Source organism: Haliotis cracherodii, unplaced genomic scaffold (assembly GCF_022045235.1).
Source record: "Haliotis cracherodii isolate W230 unplaced genomic scaffold, xgHalCrac1.p SCAF_27, whole genome shotgun sequence".
Lineage (NCBI taxonomy): Eukaryota > Metazoa > Mollusca > Gastropoda > Lepetellida > Haliotidae > Haliotis > Haliotis cracherodii.
Window position 1 is genome coordinate 4445362 of NW_027266283.1, and position 27371 is coordinate 4472732.

Consider the following 27371-nt stretch of genomic DNA (forward strand, 5'->3'; position numbering starts at 1 on the left):
TGAACATATCGTACATAAAAACAGTTGTTCAGTTATCTTAATAAAAATATAATAAAAAGGAGCCCAGTGACTCTCTTCATTCCTGATACTGCAGTGATCTAGACTTGCCAAACACTATAGACTTGCATGGGCTGTATTTGATATATATTTGTATCAGGGTCTGTAAGACAGACTATTTTAGTGCTAGTCCACCGAGAAACCAAGCAGCAGTTGTAAACATGCATATCCCACTCAGACACACACTAAACAATCCTTGTTTTTCCTCCTTTATGCCGAGTGCCAGGCGCGGTAACAACAAACACCATCTTTTATCGTCTGTCGGTATGACGCGGCCAGGGGATTTAACCACTGATCTTCCGCTCTCCGAACAGACACCCTCTCCACTGGACCACGGAGGCGGTCATGTTTATATGAAAAATAAATAAAATAAATAAAATAAGCTCAGATATAATCATATACCTGTTTCTGGCCTATCTGGTCGCTCCCTTGCAGGTGAAAGGCTGGAGTCCTCCATATAGGCATGCGTATCTCGTATAGATCACAGAATACGAAGACCGGTGTTCCTGTTCGCAGTCGCGGTCCTTTGCGTCCAGAATCCCTTGATTCTTGGTTCGAATCCCAGATTCAGCCCGTTAATGGCACCTCATTTGTCAGCACAATGCACTGTATGTTGGCCATGGAGGCACATGTCAGTTTCATCTAAAGTTTAACTGATTTATCTGAAATACTTTAAAAAGAAGCGTTAAATACACTTATGAAATCTTACTCGATTGAATATTTCGTTTAAATGTGAACGTTTGATAAATATTTTCGAACCAAGAAAAGATAATGAAGCATGAAAAATTACATATACCATTAAAGTGGAAAAAATATTTATTTATTTATGTATTCATTTATCTATTTGTTTATCTTTATATGTATTATAAATTGTATATCCTAACAACTTATTTTGTACCTTTATTACAATTTTTATCGTCAATTATTTCAGTTGTCTCTCTTTATTCCTTTGGTCAAATTTGCCCTATTATCATTGTTGCCATTATATTAATCACCTTGATAAAAAAAATCAAAACTTAGGTTTTCTACCCAATAATAAATACAACAGATGTCTGTTTCCACCATTGCAACAAACCCCTGCAGTCTCTGTACCAACAAATCACTAATACATCAACATGGTTTATGTCCACAGAAATGAAAATATAAAGGATTGATGAACAAACAAACACATATGATTTTTCTATATTTATTATAATGCTTTCAAATTGAAGTCTGAAAGTATATAACCATAATTATAGTATTATGATTTGCAAAGGTGTCGGGAGAATGTATATGTCTGCGACTTGTAAGAGAAAAAAATAGAGAACAATTTTTGGTGCACAATCATTCACATGGATACATCTTAACTACCACATCAACCTTACAGAATGTTGAAATTTACCCGAGATGCTTGACGACAAAACCCGGCAACAAAGATACAAAATACTTTGTTTGATTTTGGAACAGTATTGAAATATTAGGGAACACGGACTCCTTCTTGTCAGAATTTAAACAAAGACTTAAAGATAATCTTGTTCAGGACTGCCAATCATCACTTTATTGGTGTTCATATACGTGTAGATGTAATGCATCAAATCACTACTTGATGTCAAGATTTATCTAACACTGGACTTACCACTTCATATTTTGCGAAATTCCGATGCAATAAGTTAATCTGTTAATTGAAACTGGTCAATATAATTATAAAGACTAAGTGTGTTCTGCCTGAGGGGAAATACAACTGCAATTGAGGACAAACATCTACATGTATGTGCATCGTAAGAACTATATTAAACCCTTTTTTTATGTATTTCAAACAATAGACAAGTTTGAAAAGCTCCTGACCGAAGACAAGGTGTTGAGACAAGTTAAATAGTCACAATTGCGTGTATTGTATTATTTACACCATGTAAACGACGAACATGATCCACTTTACACAATAATGCAAAACCCTGACCCAGGATTCACGCCCCTCTCGTCCACATCAATTCGTCCAACCTCGACTCTGGTAAATACATACAAATAGTTATAACGAAAAGCACATGCCGAAACAATGGAGACTACACACCCTAACGGTGTAATGCATTGATCGACTAGCCACACATACCTCTCCGCCCAACAGCCATGTCAAAATATGGTTGACCATAACATAAGTTATTCTGTCTCCGGCAGTATTGTAAAACTCCTTGCACAAATATTTGTTTGTTGTTTAACGCCGGACTCAGCAATATTCCAGCTATATGACGGCGGTCTGTAAATAATCGAGTCTAGACCGGACAATACAGTGATTGACATAATGAGCATCGATCCACGCAATTGGGATACGATGACCTGCATCAACCAAGTCAGCGAGCCTGACCACCCGATCCCGTTAGTCGACCTTACGCATATGCATTAATGGGTCATATTGTACATATCAATGTGATATTTATTCAGTATGAATGTAAATTACAAACTTCGTGATCATTACAGAAACTCTATCATTATGAATTGTTACAGAGTAAATGTGCCTAAATATCGTCAAAATACAGATGTTTTCTGTGTTTCGTATACATTTGAAATTTGGTTAAATCTGGGACAGATTGCACTTTCTTGACTCGCATGAGTTACATTTGAATACTTTGATCTCGGTCAGTTGTCATATAAGTGAATGAATTTCTTTCTCTAAGATCCCTTCAGTCAAATAGAAAGGACAAAGCCCTTTTCACATCCATAAGATATCTGCTAAAAGCAGAGTCGGTTGTACGATTACGAATATGTCATCAGCATTTGTTTATGAATCACTATGAAATATGTAAACATAATAATAAGAAATGCACTTTTCTAAAGCCAATACAAACACAGGGCGGACATAATGACAATCAGTTATATTCAATCAGATACTCTGGGTATATATGACTTTCGCTGAAGATCACGTAGATTCTCGGGCTTGTTTCGTTATCACATGCAGAGTCAGCGAGTTTAGTTTTGTTGCTGGAATCCAACACAGGGGGACGTTTCAATTCTCGGTTTCCTTGCTTCGACTTCCCCACAAGAACTTTAGCCAAGAACATGAACCTGTGACGCCTGGCATCTTCTTTAGCGTAGCCATCCGAATACTTGGCGTCCACAGCAAAGTACGCCCCTTGGCCATAGAGGGCGCCCACTCTACTTCCGGCTAACCGGAAGTCGATGTTTTGGTGCGGGATGAGATCGGCCGAGTCTGGTGTGGTTCCGTGAAAGAGTTGCTTTTCATTCGCAAGACCTCGGCCATACTCACGTTCCATGTTGCCCTTAGCACTGAATATAACAGAAATAACAGAAATAACAGAAATATGTTTGAGGCTACACGGACAAGACGCAAAAGAGAATAGTTTTAAAGCGAGTGGCACTGTGTTTTTAGAAAGCACTATCAGGTGAGGTGATGAGGTCGCGTTCAAAATTATTGCACTTATAAAGCGACGTGCATGCAAATGTGTGTGTGTGTGTGTGTGTGTGTGTGTGTGTAGTAGTAGTAGTAGTAGTCCGGACTGATGCCCATTTAAAGTACTAGCTCACTCCTTGTTTTAGCTCCTTAATGCCGAGCGCCAGACAGGGCAAAAACAAGTACCATCGTTAAACGTCTTTAGGTATGAAGCGGTCGGGGATCGAACCCCAGACCTTACGCTCTGCGGGCGGACGCTCTACCACAAGTCCACGGAGGCGGTCAGAAAGCCCGTAGTCTATAACATGTACACATACGTGTATATAGCAACCGCAAGACATAAGTGATAAGAACAGTGTCTAGCGATGTGCTGTTGCTGGTGAACTGTTTGTTGTTGTGCTTTTGTGAACTATTGTTGTTGTTGTGCCCTTTTCAGGTGAACAATTGACTTGCCTTTGTGTTTGCATGTGTTTGTGACGGATGCCACCGTAGGGGCAGCAAACGCTCACCTTTTCGAGAACACCTGGTATCATCGATATTTGATAGTGATTCATACTCATGATATGGTCGGCATCCAACAATTGACTCTGTTTTTGGAAGAGCTTTCTTATGAATATCAAAAGTTTTTTTGTCGTTTTTATTTTATTAACAAATTAAGAAATTAACAAATAAGAAAGTGACTGTTCCCTCGTCGAAGCCTACACTAGGCTTACAATAGTAATAGAACGTCCTATTGTATTTAACTGAGCACGTGTACATATTTAAGTTATCTGGATTTATCATCTATTAGGGAATTACATATCATATTCGCATTTTACATATTAAATCGTCATTTTAATCCGAAGTAGATCAATGACAAACGTATGATTTTGAAAGAAATATAATAAATAAATTAGTTGTCTGGTGTCATAACGGATTTTAGGTGATCCATATTTTAACCGCTATTTGCCTTTTACACCCAATGAAATTTGTTTCGTCGGATAATCGAGACTGGTTATGCTCTGGCGTTGAAGTTTTATATTTTCTTGTCCAATAACATGTTTTACTTGAAAATGTTAACAAATTCTCTCCAAAGAACATCTCAAACCTTTTCAGGGCACACGATGAAATACAAATGGTACATGACATGAGAAGCCAAATATCATCCCCGTATTTATATAAAATAGCCCTAATCTGTTTGTAAAAGTATTGACTAAAAACGATTGTAAACTGTTTACAAAGCCTAACATGTGTCAGATTCGGCAGATGTTAGAGTCTCTATACTTACACGCTATACTGTTCCCACAATGCCACGTTCTGGATGCGGTAGATGGACTGGATACTCTTATTGGACAGTGTTTCCTCAACCTTGGACTCGACGTGTCGGTACTCAAAGGCCGTCAACGGGTTGGACTCACTCAACTCCACCTTCATAAAGCCGTCCCGTCCCATGCTTTCCCAGTGTGCCGGGAGACGCTTTGACTGGCTCATTGTCGAGGACAAAGGCCGCTTTGCAATTCTGAAATCAATATATATTTTCGTATCATGTAAATTCACCACCAATGAACAGGTTTTAAATTATCAGTACCATCATTGTTATATACATCATAATGGTATAATGTCATCAGACCCGTGAAGATCCGGCGTAGAATAGGTCTTCACCAACTCATTCTTGCCTTAAAAGGCGACTATGCTTGTCGCTGAGGCGACTAACGGGATCGGGTGGTCAGGCTCGCTGACTTGGTTCATGCAGGTCATCGTATCCCAATTGCGTGTATTGGTGCACATGATGTAAATCACTGGATTGTCTGGTCCAGACTCGATTATTTACAGACCGCCAGCATATAGCTGGAATATTGGTGAGTGCGGCGGTAAACAACAAACAAACAAACAAACAAATATAATGTCATCAGATGGGGCAGTGGGGCAGTATTGGGGTTAAAGAGAAGGCTGGTCCCAAGACCAAACTTCGATAACAATGTCATATGATTGGAATGTTGCTAAAAGCGGGGCAAATCATTCTCAGTTAATCATATTAACGGAAGGCAGAAAGTGAAGCAAGTTGCCTCCCCTAGTAGTACCAGGAACAGCTGATCTTTGGTTCAATTCCCAGAATCACCCTGGTTATTGTATCACCCTGATCCGCACTTGGCCTGCACCTAATGTGTTCCTTATTTCTTTATGAAAGTGGCAAACACCTTACACACACATCACTTTGGACTTTCTTACTTCAACACTGAGTATCAAGAAATCAACACCCTCTGTATACATGGCAGTTATTTGGCTATCAATACGGTTCTATATTAACCCCCAATGACTCAAACATCCTAGCGCAATTGTCTGATATTATTTATTATCTATTCATTCCTGACGATCTATCATAATCAGCTGAAAGTTCCATCTATTTGCAACAGTCTGTTTATTACTTCTTTTCAAATTATTGATTTATTATTTATTCAAAGTCATAATCATATTATAGTTCAAACCATCTGATTGCAGTTGTCTCTTTGCTACTTGTTATCAAACCAGTCCTACCTCTCTTACATGACCCTCCGAGTGATGCAGTTGTCTGGGTATTATTTCATCGTAACCCGATCGATACTCATAATATCAAACACTGGATTGTCTGGTCCAGGCTTTATTAGTTACAGTCAGCCATCATATAGCTATAAGATTGCTGAGTATAGCGTTAACAGTAGAAAAGCACTTAAATAAGCACACAGACTACTCGATCATAAACATGTGTTTTTCTGGTTATTTCTAATTCGTGACGTCATCAGTCCTACCTAACCAGCAATGCTCGGACTTCTTTGTTTTTCACGAACTCAAGGGGCGTCTTCCCGGCCTTGTTTTTCAGCCTGATGTCTCCTCCACGTTCAGCGAGATGACAGCGGATCTCCAGTGCCAAGTCCTCGTCCTTGGAACCCTCCTGCAGATAGTGAAGACATTGCCATAAACAGTCACAGCTTCACTCCTCCAACATACGGTGTGCCTTAATTTCGACAAGCATGAAACACACTTCACACAGGCAAATGCGCCATATGACACGCTCAATGCCTCCTTACCTGTTGCAGCATTGCAAACACAATCCAACTACATTCGGACCACGTTAACAGTATGACGGTAGTACTCACAGCTCCTGCTATAATTGGGACCACGTTAACACTAAGACGGTAGTAATCACAGCTCCTAGCAGGTTGCTGTAATTGGGACCACGTTAAAAGTAAGATGGTTGTACTCACAGCTCCTGACAGGATGCTGTAAGTGGGACCACGTGAATAGTATGACGGTAGTACTCACAGCTCCTGGCAGGGTGCTGTCCATGTGGGCGGCGTGGAGAGGGGAATTGCCATCTTGGTCTTGTACGTTAATTTCCGCTCCTGTAGATCATATTAAGTAAAATGTGTCATAGTTATAGAAGACTCGTAGACGCGTAGCATAGAATGTATAGTTTACTGTACAGTAGGTAGAGCGTAGGTCATCTACTGAGTATGTCATAATCGACGAGCAGACAATCTGCATTAACATATTTGGCCGGTGCACTGTGTGCATGCTACATGTACCTTCACCAGATTCAGGGATCTTCCGTTAGCCTGACCGGACTCCTGGAGGTGACGAATCATGTGCAGGTCATATCATTCACAACTCACTTGACCGAAGAAGCAGTTAGCCTTTCTGTACTAAGGGATCTATTTGATATGGGGAACTTTTTTTTGGAGATTAGATATTGTTCAGCTAAATCTGCTAAACCAGATATTTTTGCATATTAAAACTATGAGCCTGATGTTTTTTTAAAGAAACACATCTTGTAACAATTTTTGTGGCAGACAATTTCTTCTTTTTTTAACATTCTGGAGCATTGATATTGTTTTCATGCATTTTATTGTCATAATTTTGATTTTGTTGTTGTTGTTGTTTTTTTGGGGGGAGGGGCACAAAACCCCAGATCCCCACGCCCATCTCCTTCCTCCACCGAATATCAAATGGTCGGCCACTGACCAGACTCGAGGAGATGAATCATATGCAGATCTCATCATTCTCTACTCACCAGACTCTAGGAGCAGTTGGACCATCTGTAGGTTACATCCTTGCACAGCCAGATGAAGAGCTGTCTTGCCATTGTCGTCTCGTGTATTGACGTTACACCCAGCCTATTCACGAATCGTCAAATTGAAATTGTCATGAAATAGTTTCAGTCATATGTACATAAACTTTTTCTAAATAAGGGAAACAAATTGTCAGTGATAACAAAACCATTTCTATTTGGTCTAATAACCCATAGCATACAACCTTAGATGTAAAATACTTATAGGATTATATAGACAAGTTCAGTACACAGTTAACGTTACAATTCCTAGAGCTTGTGAGATTCCCTAATCAGTTTGATTCGTGTTTGCGCTGAGAGAACTCTCGATGACTACTTATAATTAGTGTGCCCTCAGGAGCTACTGAAAGAATAAGAGTTTTCGCCACATTCGTGACCAACTCCGAGACAAGCCGAATAGCGACTCGTGTCCCTCTCATGGCCATTTTTCATTCGTCACCACTCGCCCCTTTCCGTAACCTGCAAGAAGAATCGTCCCCCTATCGATGAATGTTATGTGCGAAAATGTGACAAACCAATCAGAATGCGCGTATGATTTCAAGTTCTTCGTCAAAGAATCCCTCAGAAATAAATTTTGTTTTACATATGTCTTACATCTAAAAATATACCAAAGACACAGTTAAATGTGTTCAGTCATGTCTGTATAATTCCTCATGTCCCGATGTGCTTTAAATTGCGTCTGAAATATATGTACAATATGGGGAAAATGTGTGAACCATTACGCAACGAGTTGACAATTTTGTTAGGTATGTCCGTTTGCGCTAAGACGGAACCCGGTCGCAAAAATGGCCACGAGAAGGGCACGAGTCGCTATTCGGCTTTTCCTGGAATAACACGAGTTGGTCACGAATGGGCCATTTTTCCGACTGGGTTCCGTCTAAGCGCACACGGGCATAACTTAAAGAATTGTCAACTCGTTGCGTCATGATTCCCGTATATTTGCCTCATAAATCATATACGTTCCAAATGCTATTGGGGACACATCGGGAATTACAGTATTATACAGTAAGATTGAACACACTGTATGTTGGGCATATGGTTAAATGCAAGACATATGTTAAATCAAAAAATATTCCTGAGGGATTCTTTGACCTTTTCCTATGCGCATTCTGATTAATTTGGTTTGTCGTATGTTCGGACATAACATTCGTCGATAGGGTGACGAGTCTTCTTGCAGGTTACGGAAAGGGGCGAGTGGTGACGAATGTTAACGCCAATGAATTTAACAATGTTCCAGCAATACGACGGGATGGACTCATTTCTCATTAAACCCGGGTCTTCGGCGTTACAGGACGAACGCTTTAACAAGCAGGCACTTACTCCATGGTTCGCTCACGTCGGGACAACCTTTATCATGTCATCCTAGAAAGGTTTGTGATCACGTTAAAACCCGTTACAATTGTCCAGCTATACGATGTCCTGAACCAGATAAACCAGTGATTAATATGAGCAACGTTCCACAGGGAATACGAGGTGGAGTGCACATCTAAATATGCTACACAGAACAAGCCATTCTTTCATTTATCTGTCAAGGCATTATAATAAACAAATTATACTCCTACAGTTAATCTGTCGTGGCGGCAGATTGACTAAAGTAATATGAAAGAATCGGGTGTTCGTTATCTTTCTTGTGAGTAGTACACATACATTGGGACTACCTTTGACATTGTTAGTTGATACAGGATCTGTCCCTGGCCGTGTCACACCAACCCAAGTTAAGAGATGGTATGGAACTTGTTGTTACCCTGCCTGGCGCTAAGCAAGCATTGAGGGGCTAAAACGAGGACTTCTCGGCTGGGAATATACCGTGTCTCAGCGGGGTATCCACGTTAAGCGACTAAATACCTCACTTGGCTAGCACAATACAACTGGCATAAGTCCGGACTAGTACAAGCAGGCAGACAGACAGAAAGACAGACGCACTCGCCATAACAGGGCAGTAATCACCTCACCCTCTAATAACATTTACCTTAACCAGGACACCTGCCAGTGCCACAAAGCTCCTGAAAGCTGCTATGTGTATTGGGGTGAGGGCGTTGTTCATGGGAACGTTGACGATCTTCGGGTCTTTCTTTATCAGTGCTTGTGGAAACCTGAATAGTATGATGAAGACATTCACAGCATGTGCGGAAGCTTACGATTCGTCATGTGATGTATCTCCTGAACTAAATTTTGTTTGTTGGTTGGTTGTTTAATGCCACACTCAGCAATATTCCAGCCATATGACGGCGGTCTGTAAATAATCAAGTCTGGACCAGACAATCCAGTGATTGACATCATGAGCATCGATCTTCGCTAATGGGATCGATGACATGTCAGTAAACTGCTTCAGTTGGGGAATTCACTCTGATGTCCCAGCGTGGGGACGTTCTTTGTGTTAAGGGTTGCATTGGTACAGACAGCTCCAGGCGGTAAACTTACTCTGATGCCCCAGCAAGGGACTTACTGTGTTAAGGGTTGCATTGGTAGAGACAGCTTCAGGCGGTAAACTTACTCTAATGCCCTAGCGAGGGGACGTACTTCGTGTTAAGGGTTGCATTGGTACAGACAGAGGCAGGCGGTAAACTTTCTCTGTTGCCCAAGCGAGGAGACGTTCTTTGTGTTAAGGGTTGCATTGGTAGAGACAGCTTCAGGCGGTAAACTTACTCTGTTGCCCCGGCGAGGGACATACATGCTTCATGGAAAGGGTTGCAACCATCAGAGTTGACCAATCTGAGGTTCAGCAGGTCACACGCCAGGAAGGGGTCAAGAAGATGCTGGTTCTGGGTTCTGATCGCATCGTGAAGGGGCGTATCTCCGTCCGCATCCTTGGCGGTTTAAACAAAGTGAAAAGTTTTGAAATCTCAACGAAAATAAGGCCAATACGGACTACATGATCCGTCTGATGAAACGTAACACAAGTACCATATTAATTACTACATGGAGTGGATGTTTAGTTGTAAAGGGTTAGGGTAAAGGATTGTGGGTTCAAGATAGGACGCTACGCTCACCTGTGTGTTAGGGTCACACTTGGACTGTATGAGTATCTTCAAACATTCGACACTGGGGTTCTTCTTGGCCACTGCCAGATGTATTGGTGTCAGTCCCTTGTTGTTCTTCGTGTCGCCCCGTGCCTTGGCGTCCAGCAGTATTCCTACCAGCATGGGCTGCTCTCTGTAAACATGGCACAACGTTAGGTCAAGCATATAGAGACTTTCAACATTTCAACGTTCCGGTATTACTCTTGTTAGGTCTTGTTTCCGTCTGGGTTCCAGGTTAGAATTTGTCCCCAGCATGAATCCAATGAATCTGAGGTCAGACTTGGTAGGTTGCTTGATATCGTAACTCGACGGCGTGAGGTGCTGCTCATTGTATCAACCACTGGTTTGTCTGACCAAGACTTGATTATTTTACAAACGCCGCGGTAATATCTAGCTGGAATATTGACGTGAGCGGCGTTAAACAACAACCAAATTATTTTAACTGTTTGATTTATCACCATCGCTCAATTATGAAACGAGAACGCCAGTAAATATTCAGACTCGATTATATGCCGAATTCAGTTAGTTGTACATGTAAAAATGCAAAATAGCAGGGAAAATGATATCAACTGAACTCAAAACAGTGATGACACCAGGTGTTCGCGAAAAGGGTAAGCTTTTTAATTGTATAGCAAGATTAATGTATCGGTAGGATGGACTGATCTGAATGACGCTCTTGTGTGAAAACCGCAATCAGCCGACCAACAACGTTTGTTCATCCTCAAACTTCTCTCAGTTTCCTTACACATCAACAAGAAGGTAGCCATGTTGAAACTCAATGAAGTATCAACCTAAGCCACGCTAAGGTTGGGTCTTACCAACCTTAAAGTTTCACCTTAACTAAGGCTACCTTAGCGTAAGGCAGTTTCATGCTACAGAGGGTCAACCTCAGTAAAGGCCTAAGGTTAAAAATTAAGGATATAAGGTAACCTTAGCGCTAAGGTTGTTTTGTACAACGGCACCCTGGTCTTTAAGAATTGGAAATTTAGTAGACGTGACTTGTGTTATGTATATACTGTAAAACAGGAAATTAATGCGAGCAGAATATAAATGCGAAAAATGCGAGTGACGGAAGGTCGCATTAATTTTAAAATGTGCATTTATGTCTAAAATCAAGAGCTCGCATTATTTTCATGTCGCATTAAATTCCTGTTTTACATAACTTAGTATATCAAGATATGTCCTACTGCGTCACTTCTGCTGTTATGGACATATGTTATGGTCTTTGCATAAAAGAAATCATTGAAAATTGTTTCTTATGCTTCTATATCAATTATAACAGCATTGCCTTGTTTTAAAGGTGCATACTGACCCTGACACAGCATAGTGTAGAGGTGTGTCGCCGTCGTTGTCTGCCTTGTTTAGATCAGCCTTAGCACTGATCAGAAGCTTGGCAATGTCAGCATGGCCTTTGTAACTCGCTGTCTGCAGTGCCGTGAGACCATCCACTGATTCGTTCACCTGAAGGGGGTGAAAGCAGACCTCACTACATGTACACTTTAAATATGTGAACACAGTCAGCGTAAAAATAGGAACAAGACCTTCACTAAACATTGCATCAAAACTTCACACAACATATACAATATGTTTTTCACAAACATTTGATACCTTGTCTGACAAAGAACCATTGACGAGGAAAAAAGTGAACTGAAAAATGTTTAGCAGGTACATAAATTGTATTCGGTAATGATGACAACAATAATAACAACAATGACAATCTTTAGTGGCATTGTGGAGGGGCTCGGTCATTTTATTACCATCTCTTTGCCATGTTTTGACAAAGAGGTCCATCCATGGTACGACCAAGAATATGTAGTGGGTTTCATGGAAAATGATGATCACAAATGTTCTGGGAATAGGCCCGTATACAGCCTCTGACCTATCCAGGCCAACAAACCTGATCTTGTCTTTTTTCAAACATCCGATGAAATCATTTATATCATTGACTTTTCTGCCCCTTTTGACACTAATGTGAATGACAAGATCCAGGAAGAACATGGCAAATATGCGGACCACGCTTTCGAAATGTCACGCTTGCATCCCAAGTACCAAGTTGTCCGACTCCCCATTGTTCTCGGTGCCTTAAGTTTGGTACCTCCCAATCTGTTGACTGACATTGGGAGAGTACCCGGGAATGCTACCAGGAATACAGCCCTTCTGACATTCGGGGTAATGCAGAAGGCTGCAGTGTTGGGGAGTCTTCACATTCTCCAAAAAGATCTGGGTGGGTTTGACTAGGCAGCGCTTCCTGGGAGAAGTCCCATTCGCTGTCTGGGCTGCGTGTAGAGGGGGCAAGGGCCCTGAGCTGATGATAAGCCTAACCAGCCTGACCGTGCCACGATCACCCAAACCCTTGCTACATTTTTCTTATTTCAATCTCTAAATAAACATAATAAAAACAACAACTTCAACGATAATAATAGGATAAATACTTTGTAAACATGGTACTAGGCATGGCGACTAGAATACAAAATCCACAAAACAGTGTTATAATCGTCGTGCAACAAAACTTATTCAGTTGTCATAGTAACATATGACGTCATCTATTGTCATCTATCAGAGTATTACCGGATGACGTCATCTACAATGTATGTATCACAGCTTACAGATTTCCGGCCTTTAGATACTAAATAAATCCAAAAACGCAATATGGTATCTCCTAATTAAGATCGTAAACATGCCTTGTCACCAATAGACTTGATAATGTCTGGGACTGCTTCTGTGTCACCGTTGCTGACGGCTATGACGAGGTCCCTGGCTGTGACAGACGTCATTGGTTTAAACCTAGCACTCTCGCCTGGTTTCAGGAGATCGAAAAGGACCTGGGCAACACCCTCTGCTATGTCTGAGAAAAAACATATCATGATGTTCAAAATATATTAATGGAACAAAATGAAAACAACAACATATTCTTGAATAAATAAAAGCAAATTGATATTTTGCATCACAATGCATGAGATGGAGTTGTCACACGGAAAAGAAAATTCAATGCATAATTATGCAGTAATAAAAGGTAATACTTTAACGGTTTGCCTTTTCGATAAAGTAACAAATAGCCAATGACCCATGCTTGCCGTAAAAGGCGACTGCTTGTCGTAAGAGGCGACTAACGGGATCGGGTGGTCAGGCTCGCTGCTTTGGCTGATGCATGTCATTGATCTCAATTGCGTGGATCGATGCTCATGACGTAAATCACTGGATTGTCTGGTCCAGACTCGATTAGTTACAGACCGCCGTCATATAGCTGGAATATTGCTGACAATAAACAAACAAACAAACAAACAAACAAACCACCGATCAGGTGAATGAGAACAAGCAACTGGACTAAGCTGCTGTAAAATATAAAGAAACAAGGGAGGCGACTCCTCCTTACAACTAATCCCACCATACCGTGCCACATTGTAAATGTGAATGTTTGTAAAAAGTGGTTCCAAAGAGCCCACACTGGGCATTTCAGTTAAATCCCAGCAGGTCAGCTTGATGGCGGACGAACAATCAACGTGAAGATCCTTGACTTTTCACAACTTTGGTAAAACACAAGGGAATGGAGTTTAATTCAGTAACATAATCTGGGCGCATATTAGTCTGGCACGACCTGAAGCTCGCAGGTGGTAGTTGTCAGTCATTCATTCGCTTCAGCTTACATAACTACGTTGGACTAAGTAATAGTATTTAGGTGAGGTGAAATGGGGTTTAACGTCGCGTCCAAGATTATTGCACTTATATAGCGACGTGCATGCACGTGTGTGTGTGTGGCTGCTTGTACTAGTCCGGACTGATGCCGATTTATAGTGCTAGCTCGCTGAGATACCATGCCGCAGTTAAACATGAATACCCCACTAAGACACAGTATACTGACTCCGAGCCGACCCGAGCGCCAGACAGGGTAACAACAATTACCATCTTTTAACGTCTTTTGGTATGACGCGGCCGGGGATCGAACCCCGGACCATCCACTTTCGGGGCGAGTACTAGTATTTAAAATCACTTTATTATAAAAAATGAATGATAAATACATATTTTGTCCCGAGGCCTACTCACTGTCCACGTCAGATGAATCTGAGCTGGTGCTTCTGTTAGACCCGACGGAGAGGCCGGACCCAGACAAGGCTTCTCTGTCCTGAGGATCACAGCTGACGGGGCTGAAAAACCACTTGACTTGGCCAAAGGCGACCCTCAGGTCCCCGTCCTTGTCGATCTCAACCACCTCGCCTGTCATTCCAAGATACTGAAAAGGGAGATAACCAATCGCAGTGGAAGTTACAGATTACATTTGGCACCATGTATTTGTAAAATATTTTCACAATGGTATTTTACAACTACTGCGACTGGCTATATCTAAGTGTCAACTCAGCACAACACACATACATACACTCCTACATTTCAAAAATCTGTTAATGGATGAGTGAGAGTTAAAACTCATTCTCACTTCCTTTGGGAAACCGCAGTACATCGTTGAGCACCCATGGAAAGTTTAAGCTTGTGTTCTTACACAATTTGAATTTTGTACCTCAAATTTCAAAACACAGGCTGTATGTGGCCATTCTACCATGGAGACTATGTGACCTAATGGGTGAAAATTCACATCTTGACTTTTCATCATATGTTAAAGCTACAGCATCTTCGGAACAGAGAAACAAGGCAATACATAATTCGACGTCAAACGACTTTATGACTTTTATGACAGTTGTATCGTAGCACCCATAAGGTCCCTATTAAATGGTGGGTCACATATTACTCAAATTAATTGCTGATATAACTTTTCACACACACACACGCACGCACACACGCACGCACACGCACGCACACACACGCACGCGCACACACACACAAACACACACACACGCGCGCGCGCACACGCACACGCGCACACACACACATCGCAATTTCATCGCAGCATTTTGCAATCTTGCACTGCTTGGCTTATCCATGTATGGAAATCAACATGACAGATTGTAGAAAAAAATTGTTGACTACGAATTTATCTTACTGGCATAACGTTCGCCCGTTTTTTTCAAGTGTCTTCATCAGTATGGATATTCTCGATTAAGCTGTCTAAGCTGCATTTCAAGGTGTTCAGTTTCGAGATAATGTCATCATGTCATGGTATTCGCATTTGTGAGAAGTTCGGCGATTCCCGGCGAGGTATATACTATATGTACCTTATCTATCAGCGGGGAAAATGTCAGCGGGGAATCAATGCCATTCCGTAAGCAGTCAGAAACGAGTTTCGTAATGCAAGGTAAGATAACTTGTTAAATAATCTGTTTGACTTCTGCCCATTCACCCAACGTCAGACAATGCTATGTACCATAAGCTTGTACCTTAGTTGTCCTGGGGCCAGTTTCAAAAAGCGGCTGGTGCTACGACTGTCGTAAGTCTATGTTAAACTGAAGGAGTCACGGCAGGCGTAGATAACCTAATGAAACAGTATCCTGGTGAAATACAGATGTTAATCCTGAATTTATTAGTTTTATCAATTTAGATTCGGGGACGTATCTCAAAGTTTGGGTCACACAAAATCTGATCTGATCAAATTTGACAGGGAAATGATTCAACACTTACGTCTTCCATTTTATCGTTCCACCCGCCGTGTCCATTCTGGAGCTCCACAGCAGCGTTGTAGTTGCTAATGATCCGCACAGTGTCTCCAACAGCAAACGTGTGAAGCTGCAACAACCAGGACCCACTTGCACAAAACGATCTTAGCGCTAAGACTATTGTAAGCTTTTTGTTTGTTTGTTGTTTAACACCGCACCCAGCAATATTCCAGCTATATGACGGCGGTCTGTAAATAATCGAGTCTGGACCAGACAATCCAGTGATTGACATCATGAACATCGATCCACGCAATTGGGATCGATGACATGCATCAAACCAAGTCAGCGAGCCTTACCACCCGATCCCGTTAGTCGCCTTTTACGACAAGCATAGTCGCCTTTTACGGCAAGCATGGGTTGCTGAAGACCTATTCTACCCCGGGTCTTCACGGGTTACTATTGTAAGCCTATGTTAGAGTATGGGAGTTAAGATCATCTTAGCGCTAAGATCGCTTTGTGCAAGTGGGCCCAGATAGTGTCACAAGGCAATTGCACCTGTTACAGAATAACGCAGACCATCTGTAATGGAGTGTCCAAATGTACCACAGTCAGTGTGACGCTGGATGTACGGCCAACCTTGTGAATCGGGTTCAAGGTCTACAGGGCATGGTCACAGACGTTACTCATGACCCTGGTTCATCAACAAAATCTTTCAATACTGATTTTGAATTGACAGCAAGATCGTCAAAAAACATGTTCATTCTGATCCTAATAAGACTGATCAGTTTCTTTTTCTAGAAAGAGAACAGCAAGTATAATGCCAGAACTATTTGTGAACGATATTAAGATTGACCAACTCTGGAGAATGAATCTCGATTATTCCTGTGGAACTTCGATTTGGTCTTAGCAGGATGAAAGGACAAATAAGGATATGATATATGGATGAACAACTTCTTTATTACAATTAGGAGCGACGTTTCGGTGAAGGTTCTGACACCGTTATCAAGCAAGTGCTTGATAACTTGCTTGATAAGGGTGTTAGAACCTACACTGAAGCGTCGCTCCTAATCGTAATAAAAAAGTAGTTTATCCACAAATCATATCCTTACTTAAGACACAAATTGGATCGTTTCATTGATGATATTTCAACTTGTAGCGGTGGCGTTTACTGCGTCGTCATTATTTATTGAGGTGTTCAAATTTCAGTCATGCACGAACCAACTGTATTTCTACAATAATGATATATATATATGGTAACAACTATATTGTTCGGTAAGATAGATTGCCAGATGTATTAAATGTAAAGATTATTGAACTTGTCCATAATTATTTTAACCAAACAATCGTTTTCAATCGTTTCACTACCAGAGTTAATATATTATACTATTTAACCTTCTGGGTATTATATAATTGTCTCTAGTGTGTTATTCTGAAAATGTATCGATAATATGTGTATAGGAGATATCTTTAAATAGGCACTATGCCTGTTGACCAATGATGGAAACACAATGTAGTTTACTCTATATGAAGTATAGTTTCCGCCCGCTGTTTGTGGACCTACCCTCGTTAAAGTCGACGTGATGAGGGTATATTTTTCTGCATCCTGATACTGTGCTTGAATGATGCGCTCTTCATCTGGCCTTACTACCACCACTGTACCAATCTCCTGCAGGCACTGAAACATGTTAAATTCATCGTTCGTTCGTTCATTTGTGAGTAAGTGTGTTGGGCTTAACGCCGTTTAGATAACGTATTCGGTCATTTCATAGTGTGCCATTTTAATGTAGAAGGACAGCCCGAAGTGATTCAGGTTCTTAGACATTTACCACTTTGGTGAATAAACGGGCGCGGGTATAGTGCTGACAAACCTTGAAACGTAATCTGGTCGAACCGGGATTCGAATCCATGATTAATGGGTTTCTTTCACACATCTTTCACGGCTTAATAAGTAATAAGTAATAAGTGCCCAGGGCGCTCTCAAAATTAGAAACAGGGGGCGCTTATTAAAATATCATTTTGGTGAAAAACACCCAGAGTTTAAAGATTGTAAATTTCGTGGTTAAATTTAAAATGCTGACAGTCTGTAATGATACAAAAGAAAAATCTGTGTGTATTATACACGACAGATATATTTTCCAGAATTTAATTGCCCATAATTAAGGATTCATATATAACACACGTATTATACACACGTCTTGTGTACATGGATCAATAAGAAGGGGTGCTAATTAGGATTGTTCACTAGCCAATATATTAGCAAATAACGCCATTGGCGCTTATTACGTCGAATACGGTATATCATGTGGACACGAAACCTAAAACGTGTGTCTAGTATCATGCATTTAGCTAGATAAAGCGACAAAACCCTTTCCGTATTCATAAAATAAATATCTGTCAAAAGCGGGGTCGATTGTCGACTGTATCATGAGCATGTGTTTATGAATCACTATCAAATAGTGATCATACCAGGTCTTCGCCTCACTGGTGCCCGTCACAAACACATGCAAATACAAGTCAAGTGTTCATCTCAAATAACATGGGAACATATGACACAAGTTAATATAGGTAATTGCATTGGACATCATTTCGGTCACTGATACGTCAAATTTGGAACTGTCCTCCACAAGGATATTATACAATTTTTGAAAGATTCGTTGTGGCCTTGAATGTTGTAACCTTAAACAAACAACCTTAACTCGCCATTATACTGATACCTGTGTCATGCCGTCTTCATGTAACAACTTATGATCTGAATGCACACGTCTAAATATTTTCTCGTCCTCCACTTTCAGTTTGTCCCCAACTTTAAACCGAACCTCGTTTGGCTGAAGAACATCTGGAATTGCAAACATAAAGAACAAACATATAGAGGATATTTTTCCATCGATAGTCTTAGAATCCAAAAATATGTCCCTGTTTCTACATTGTCAGTACTTTATTAATATCCATGACAAGATCAACACGTACAATAGCGTTATGACTATATTTCTTACCATAGACTTTGAAAATAATAGTATACACGTGACAACGATTAGTTGCCTTCAAGCATGCTAGTAAGATGAGATGATAAGAGGTTTAACCAATTTCAGTATTATTTCACTAATATACATGCATGCACTTATGTGCGTGGCTGCTTGTACTGGTCCAGGCTTATGCCGTTTTATAGTGCAAGAGTGCCACTGAGATATCATGTCCATATAGTGCTAGCCCACTGAGACAGTATTAGACACAGTATGCTGACTCCGAGCCGACCAGTCCTTGGCTTATCCCTTTATGACGAGTGGAAACAACCAAAGCGTCCACACCCTTTCTGTATGCGTTCATCACCTGGGTTGATTAATGAAGAAAGAACCGAGGGTCCTCAATGTTCCAAGCGCTCTCCCCCCAATACACATTACATCCTTCCATGGGATCCCTGGTTGAGGTACATGTTAGTGAAGTCCCATATATAGTAAAGTATGTTTTTACGAAAATGCTTATAACGAACTGACGGATATAACGAACTGATTTTTTGGTCCCGACTATTTGCTATAGTTATGCTGTATATATGCTTATAACGAACTACGGTTATAACAAACTAAAGTTAGTGGTCCCTTCGAGTTCGTTATAACCGTAGTTTACTGTACATTTAGGAGTGCATCCCGCATTGATATCCCAATGGCTAGTCCATTAATCTGTTCATTAATCTCCAAAACAACAGGACGATCTTTTAACGTATGTTGGTGTGACGCGACCAGTGGATTCAACCACAGATCTTCCGCTCTCCGGGTAGATACTCTATCCACTGGACCACGGGGGCGGGTTTGTCAAGCAAGCCAATGCAGTCTATTGTAGAAGGAAAACTTTAACTGGTTCATAAGCAGCTTCATGACTTGTTATATAACACCATTTCGAAGTGTCCATTGTCATACATTGTAACACAGGTGAGGTGAAATGGGGTTTAACGTCGCGTCCATGATTATTGCATGCACGTGTGTGTGTGTGTATCTGCTTGTACTAGTCCGGACTGATGCCGATTTATAGTGCCAGCTCATTGAGATACCATGCCGCAGTTTAACATGAATACCCCCACTCAGACACAGTATACTGACTCCAAGCCGACCAGTCCTTGTTTTAGCCTCTTAATGTCGTAACAACAAGTACCACCTTTAACGTCTTTTGGTATGACGCGGCCGGGGATCGAACCCCGGACCTTCCACTCTCCTGGTGGACGCGGAGGCAGTTTTAACACAGAATGTGATATCACAATATGACGCAAATGAAGTGTTTTACATTGCACTTTACCATTGTGATTATGCGTGAAGGGCTTACCTCCCTTGGAGCAGAAAATAAAGAGCATGGCCGAAGTATTGCCTCTCTATGTTCAACCGACTATAAATCGATGTGCATCCACGTACAAATATACAGTTAGCGCCTATCGGCTTGCTTATCATCACAGCAATGTGCTTGAATTTCAATTATCAAGACTTCGACAGCGCGATGTCTGCCACAACAACTCACCGAGGACAGGCAGGTGCTCCTTGTAGTACCTCCAGCCTTGTGACCCCTTCACCGTGATGACCTCGACCCTGCCATTAGCGCCAGCACGGTATCCCTTCAGACTGCTCTGGTCTGCGGACCATCTCACACTGACAGCGCCTCGAGTGTAACCTCCTGTCAACGTGCCCACTTTGACGACTTCACCAGTGTTCCCTTCTCCCCCTGTGAGGAAAGATGAGACATCACGTGCCTGATGATTTGGATTTAACGCAGCGTTGAACATTTCTTAAGTTTTTGTTTCAGTATGAGAGCCCGGGTTTTTTTCAACATGACGCGGGTCGTAGATGACAGCCGAAAAGTACGAGTACAGTGTTGACAGGCTTTGAACTTTTAATTTTTGTTCCCATTTCAAGGGGCGGTCGGGTAGCCTAGTGGTTAAAGCGTTCGCTCATCACGCCGAAGACCCGGGTTCGATTTCCGACATGGGTACAATTTGTGAAGCCCATTTCTGGTGTCCCCCGCCGTGATGTTGCTGGAATATTGCTGACTCACTCACTCACTCACTCACTCACACATCTACGACATGTTTGATGGTATTTGCATTGTAACAAACTGAAAAAAACGGGTGTTGGACGGGTGTTGAATTCAACTCCATTCTAAAACGCACCACTGAAAATCTTAAAGTTCACTTGAGTACTTTCAAACATACTCTAATTCATAATCAATGAAGACTTGAAGACAAGCGTCTGTATTTATTTCCAGGAAAGTGCATTCTCAAGCCCTTTGTTTCGTTTTTGAAGGTACGAGTGAGTGAGTGAGTGAGTATGGTTTTACGCCGCCTTTAGCAATATTCCAGCAATATCACGGCGGGGGACACCAGAAATGGGCTTTACACATTGTACCCATGGCGGGAATCGAACCCGGGTCTTCGGCGTGACGAGCGAACGCTTTAACCACTTGACTACCCGACCGCCCCTTTAAAGGTACGAGGAATGTGACGTTTAACGAGTATACGGGCGTATGGCCTATGGGTTGTGGCGTTCAATGACAATGGCAGGTTGAGCTGAAAACTGACCATCGGAATTTCCATTTACTCGTTGACTCCAGTGAGGTCCACGCCTGACCTTTGCCTCCTTGAACAAGCCAATAGATTGGATTCTTTGGGTGGAAGAACGAGGAGAAACACGCTCACTGAAACGTGAATACGTACACAGTAAACTACGGATATAACGAACTAAAAGGGACCACTAATTTTAGTTCGTAATAACCGTAGTTCGTTATAAGTATGTATACAGCATATATACAACAAATGGCCGGGACTAAAAAAAAAAAGTTCGTTATATCCGTCAGTTCGTTTTTGCGTATTCGTTATAAACGTAGTTTACTGTACTATCAGATAATAAAGCCAAGTCAGCGTTGGTGATATTATGGTGGATATAACATTTTTTTTACTCATATATTTTATTAATCTATTAATGTATGTCACGAATATAACCCTAATCCCACAGTCGGCAAACATAAAAAATATTATTATCATTATTTGATTATCATTATTATCATTATTATTATTTCCATAATCACAAGAATCTGTGCCATAAACATAGTCCATTGTACGATTCCGACCAATTGTCATATCCGAGGGTTGCACATCGTTAGATATGGAAATATAGTTAAAGATTTTACAAACAAAATCAGTGATACGTGTTTGCACAGAATTCGAAGTTTTCAATGTTCATGACTTCCTAAGAATCATTACTGTAAATTTTCCTCATAATTACGTTCTTTGAAAATACAATGTGCTCGCGTCTATCGCAATAGACCCACATCGACCAAGGGCTTGTTTTTGTGATAGGACTAACTGGATTAGAATATAAAATTTGGAATGTTTCGAAAATGTTACATATTGTGTTTCTGCTTTTTACATCCTTCATACATAGGACTAGTATTCACAGAATATTTCAAAAATACCTTAACGTTTCAACTGCATCATCGAAACTGCCTGATGGCTACTCATACCTCATAGAGTGAGTGAGTTAAAGTGTTTATCGCCGCTTTGACAGTATTTCAGTTAGGCTATGTAGAAAGGCCATCAAAGGCCATCAAAGGCCATAAAAGCTATCGGGTATGGTCAAATGCCACTTGTATTCGTTCCCTGGTTAGAGTCGATCCATCATGCACTTTCAATACCTACTTAAGTAACGTTTTTAGTGGTATGTTATCGTATTATTTGCTTTGCATCGCAAATAGTTTGGCTAACTGATTACTCACTGTGGTGAGTTGTTCGTGAGAGATCGGAGGAAGGCGTGACTCTTGTCATGTATGTCTGTGTTGTAGCATTCCGAACACAGGTCGAAGTCTCGGCACTCCATGCACTTCCATCTGAGTCCTGTAAAATTCTCATCTCTGCACCCGTCACAAGTTACTCCTTTTTGTTTTACACCTGTTTAACAAAAAAAAAAATAGATTGTGCTGAAGCATCACGGGGCGACAATATTATATTGTGGAGTGTGGATGTTGTTGTTGTTGTTGGTGGTGGTGGTGGTGTTGTTGTTGTTGTTGTTGTTGTTGGTGGTGGTGGTGGTGGTGGTGGTGTTGGTGTTGATGGTATTGGTGGTTGTGGTGGTTGTGCTGGAACCGGGGTGCCGGTGGTGTGTGTGTTGATAATTTATAACAAAGGACAATGTCTTCCTCTTGGCAAGCTGGATGTTCTGATCAATATTTTAGCTCTTAAATTCAAAGAAATTTAAATCTATTTATTTCAAGTAATGCTTGTCGTTCAAAACGAATTAACTTGAACAATGATATTCTGCTTATTTGGAATCGATTTATTTCTTGCATGACCATATACATATATTATACTGATAGGTTTTAAATGTTACATGGTTTGGATTATATCTAATACATTCAATGAATTTGTATGACAAAACTAAAATTTAGCTCTTTAGCTTCAAAATGTATAATGCACCTTGACATATCTGAACTTTAGCCATTCATGTCGTAAACAGATAATTATGTCGTAAACAGATAATCTTCACACAACTTATATACCTGAACATGTTATTCGTCTTACCTGTAGGCCCCGAGTCAAACACCAGCAGCTCGAACTTGCCGTCAAACCCTGCCCGGTACTGGAACTCACGGCCACTGTCCCAGATAACGGACACTTTGCCTTTTGCCCAATCAGAAGTCTCTATCTTGACAACCGTTCCCACGTGACCTTCACCGCCATCTTGGTCTCTCCCCGCCCAATCAGGACCTCTGACCACCCTGATGCCCGGACATGGGTAAGTAGAGGGCATCGTTTGTGGACACTATGGCGGCTGTGACAGACAATGAGTTACAAATCAGCATTAGCTGGAAGCGCTGGAAAAAAAGCCAAAAACCGGGCAGAAGTATAGCGCAAGAAATAATGGTTCAGATCTCAAAACAAGCGATGACATGAGCGTACGTACGCCCGTGTCCTCAAGGACATAGTATCCTAGCTTGTAGTTTACAACAGAAAATAGGATCAGTAGAGGTGCAGTGGTTGTTACAACTATCCCAGAGAGACAGTCGCAGTAAGGCTGCGTTCACACAGTGCGATTATGACTCCCGTTTGAGATCAGACAGCGCTACGACGCGAAAAGTGAAAAAGTCGGATACGGATCGGGAAGGTCCAGAGAGGTCTACCAAGCACCCCCGACAGTATGGCGCGTCCCGTTCCATTCGGGAAATTCAGCCGATTTTGTCTGGTCGGATTACAATCGTGACTATGTCGTGACTGCTGTATCGGATCAAAATCGTTACAATGTCCTGTGTTGTCTGGACGGTGTCCTGTGGGTCGGGACGCTGTCGTGATGAACGGGCATGCTTTGGAGAAATTGTCAAGATTGCGTCCAAATCTTGTCGGTTCACTGTCTGGTCACTGTCTGAGTGCTGTCTATTCACATTAAGTTGTTTTGGACTCTTCTCTGGATTAAATGTAAACATTGATAAGACACGTCTAAGTTGGATAGAATGAGGAAAATCAAGAATGAGGTTAAGTCCACAGTGGAAGCTTAACTGGGCCAAATGTCCTTTTGACCTCCTTAGGATATCATATTGTCTTTAGTTTGAAATTATAATTGATTTGAATAATTATAAATGTTTTAGAAATTGAGAAACACGAGTGTCAATTTGTTTAGTTCAACACCTAACTCACCTTGGCAGAAATATATTTATAAAATTTCCTATCTTGCCTATATTTAAATACTTGTTTGCAGCGTCAAAACGATGACCTTTACAGACATCTCCTGACTTCTTTGTTGATTTTCATTTGATCTATTCATTCCACAGAACTATCAGAAATGGAACTTCTTACTGAAAATATTTGGTTAAACGAAAACATTCAGATTAATGGAAAAGGAGTGTTCTATGAAAATTGGCACAGAAAAAGCAACCGTTATGTTAATGACTTACTGGACGACAAAGGCATTTTTCTCCTTGAATCTTTTGTTAAGAAATTTAATTACCAAACTGTTCTTGACATACGTGTGTACTGTTCGGTGTACGAAAACAATACTGAAGAAAAAAGGCATAAACTGGCTTAATACGATACCCGATACCCCTCTTTAATCCCTCTTTAATAGTGCCGACAGAAATATGAAGAAGGTACTCAATATCTTTTCAAATCTTGAGTAACGAAACATTGTGAAAAATATCAACGTTCCATAAAAATATTTTACAAGAAGTAATATCTTTAGATGACTGGACAAACGCGCGCGCGCGCGCGCACACACACACACACACACACACACACACACACACACACAGTCTCTCTCTCTCACGTACAGTCTCCCATACAGGCACACTCTCTCTCTCTCTCTCTCTCTCTCTCTCTCTCTCACGTACGTGCCCACAAACACACGCACACAAATACACGTACACACAAACACACACACGTACGCACAAACGCAAATACGCACGCACACACGCGTACGCACACACATTCACATACTCATTAACGCACACACGTACACAGACACACACGATCACATACATGCACACACATACAAACAAACGCACGCTGACATACATAAACACAAAATCACACGCACACATACATACACACACGCACGAATTACACATACACAAGCACACACACAGACACGCACACACACTGACATACACAAGAACACACGCGCACGCACGCACTCACGCACGCGCACACATACACGCATATGTACATACACATACATACACACACATGCACACACTCATACACACGCACACGCATACATACGCAAATATAACCGCACACAGACACACACGCATGCACGCCAACAAACACGCACCCACACGCTGGCACGCACACGCACACACTCACACACACGCGCAATTACACACACACACACACACACACACACACGCATATATACATACACATACAAACACACACATGCACACACTCATACACGCACACGTATACATACGCAAATATAAACGCACACAGACACACACACGCACGCACGCACACTCTCATACACACACGCTAGCACAAACACATACACACACACGTCACTGGACGCCGGCGTTGTACACTGAGATGACCTGACTACATCGACAGCTGTCAGGAGCTCCAGTGCAGCGCAGTGTACAGCTAGCTAGACACATTGTCACACATATAGTGCAGCATGTGTGACGCTGCGAAGGCGGGTCACGGTCGGCTGGGTCGTTAGTCACACAAATCACAAAACTGTTATGACAAGAAACTGTGGGTGAGCGGAACACATGAATGTGGGTACTGCATACTTAACGAAGCAATGATAACAAGGTTAAGGTCATTCATGATCACAAACCGCTGTCTTATTAATAGCAATGTGGCCTGGCCAGAACTCATATTCATGTCTGCTGAAAGATACCCATGCACGTCAGAGTAGCCCCAATACAAGGTCGTTTGGTCGTCACTGTGCTACTGCGTTGCATGCGTGTCGTATCAGTATTTAGGGAGGGTTCATTACATAAAAGTACTTTTCAAAACTATGTCACGGCAAGTCTTTGGTATGCTTGTCTTTACATGCCAGCGGGACAGATCTATCTCAAATGTACACACAACCCACATATGAATCAGTGAGTTGATATTGTTGTATGCAGCAGACAGTTATAGCACAACATCCTGTGAACCAGATTTACAGTGAGTGAGTGAGTTGGGTTTAACGCCGCTTTTAACAGCATTCCAGTTATATCACGGCGTGTCAGCTTAATGTGGGAGGAAAGCCCGAAATGATGCAGGTCTCAGACGTTTACCACTTCGGTGAAACCCACGAGCACGGGTATGGTGCTGACGAACCTAGAAACATAATCGTCGCGAACCGGGATTCGACCCCACAATCATAGGTTTCCGGCGTGTCCAAGGGAAGCAACTCTACACAGCGAATCTTATATATTTTAGCATTTCTAAGCTATCAAACATTGTAGCTAATCGATTCATTGTATACGCTTTCTTTTTCATTTCAATATATTGTGTTTATTACAATTTTGGCTGTACACAAAGGAGACGTTAATATCAGAGTCTAACATTATGAGCAACGCAACGCTCAGTCGGGGAACGATGTCATGCAATGAAACAATGTCACGGAGGTTGACCACCCACTCTAAGTCGCATCTTCACACACACATAAGTTGCTGGAACCAATTCGAACCCCGGGGGGTAACACTACTGTAGATTCGTTCTAGCTTACCTTGAAGGTTCCAATCAATATCCTGATGTTGTGATCACGAAACCCTTAACGGATTACTGTGTTATCAACGTGAAATACAACCGACAAGAGCTTCCTTGTCGGGTCCTGTTA

General features: G+C 41.5%; 1 protein-coding gene across 1 annotated transcript; it reads right to left on the bottom strand.

Moving 5' to 3' along the window:
- Positions 1-1275: 1275 nt before the first annotated feature.
- Positions 1276-27371, bottom strand: LOC139473247 (E3 ubiquitin-protein ligase MIB2-like). The gene is made up of 19 exons (XM_071255778.1): positions 27261-27371; positions 23633-23882; positions 22831-23002; positions 21638-21753; positions 20584-20784; positions 18798-18919; positions 17645-17758; positions 16109-16213; positions 14585-14771; positions 13225-13388; positions 11856-12004; positions 10514-10676; positions 10170-10330; positions 9493-9616; positions 7467-7569; positions 6719-6798; positions 6205-6347; positions 4707-4937; positions 1276-3315 (listed from the first exon to the last, which is right to left on the bottom strand). Exons 2-19 carry the CDS (start codon positions 23859-23861, stop codon positions 2898-2900), a joined length of 2982 nt encoding a protein of 993 aa, XP_071111879.1. The 5' UTR covers positions 23862-23882; positions 27261-27371; the 3' UTR covers positions 1276-2897.

What these genes read in the sequence shown, in the direction of transcription:
- LOC139473247 (XM_071255778.1), bottom strand. Translation starts at nt 23,861, where the DNA reads ATGCCCTCTACTTACCCATGTCCGGGCATCAGGGTGGTCAGAGGTCCT. An exon ending in AGTGTGACCCTAACACACAG is followed by an intron (nt 10,331 to 10,513) that starts GTGAGCGTAGCG and finishes TAAACCGCCAAG; the next exon opens with GATGCGGACGGAGATACGCC. An exon ending in GTCCGAGCATTGCTGGTTAG is followed by an intron (nt 4,938 to 6,204) that starts GTAGGACTGATG and finishes TATTGATTTCAG; the next exon opens with AATTGCAAAGCGGCCTTTGT.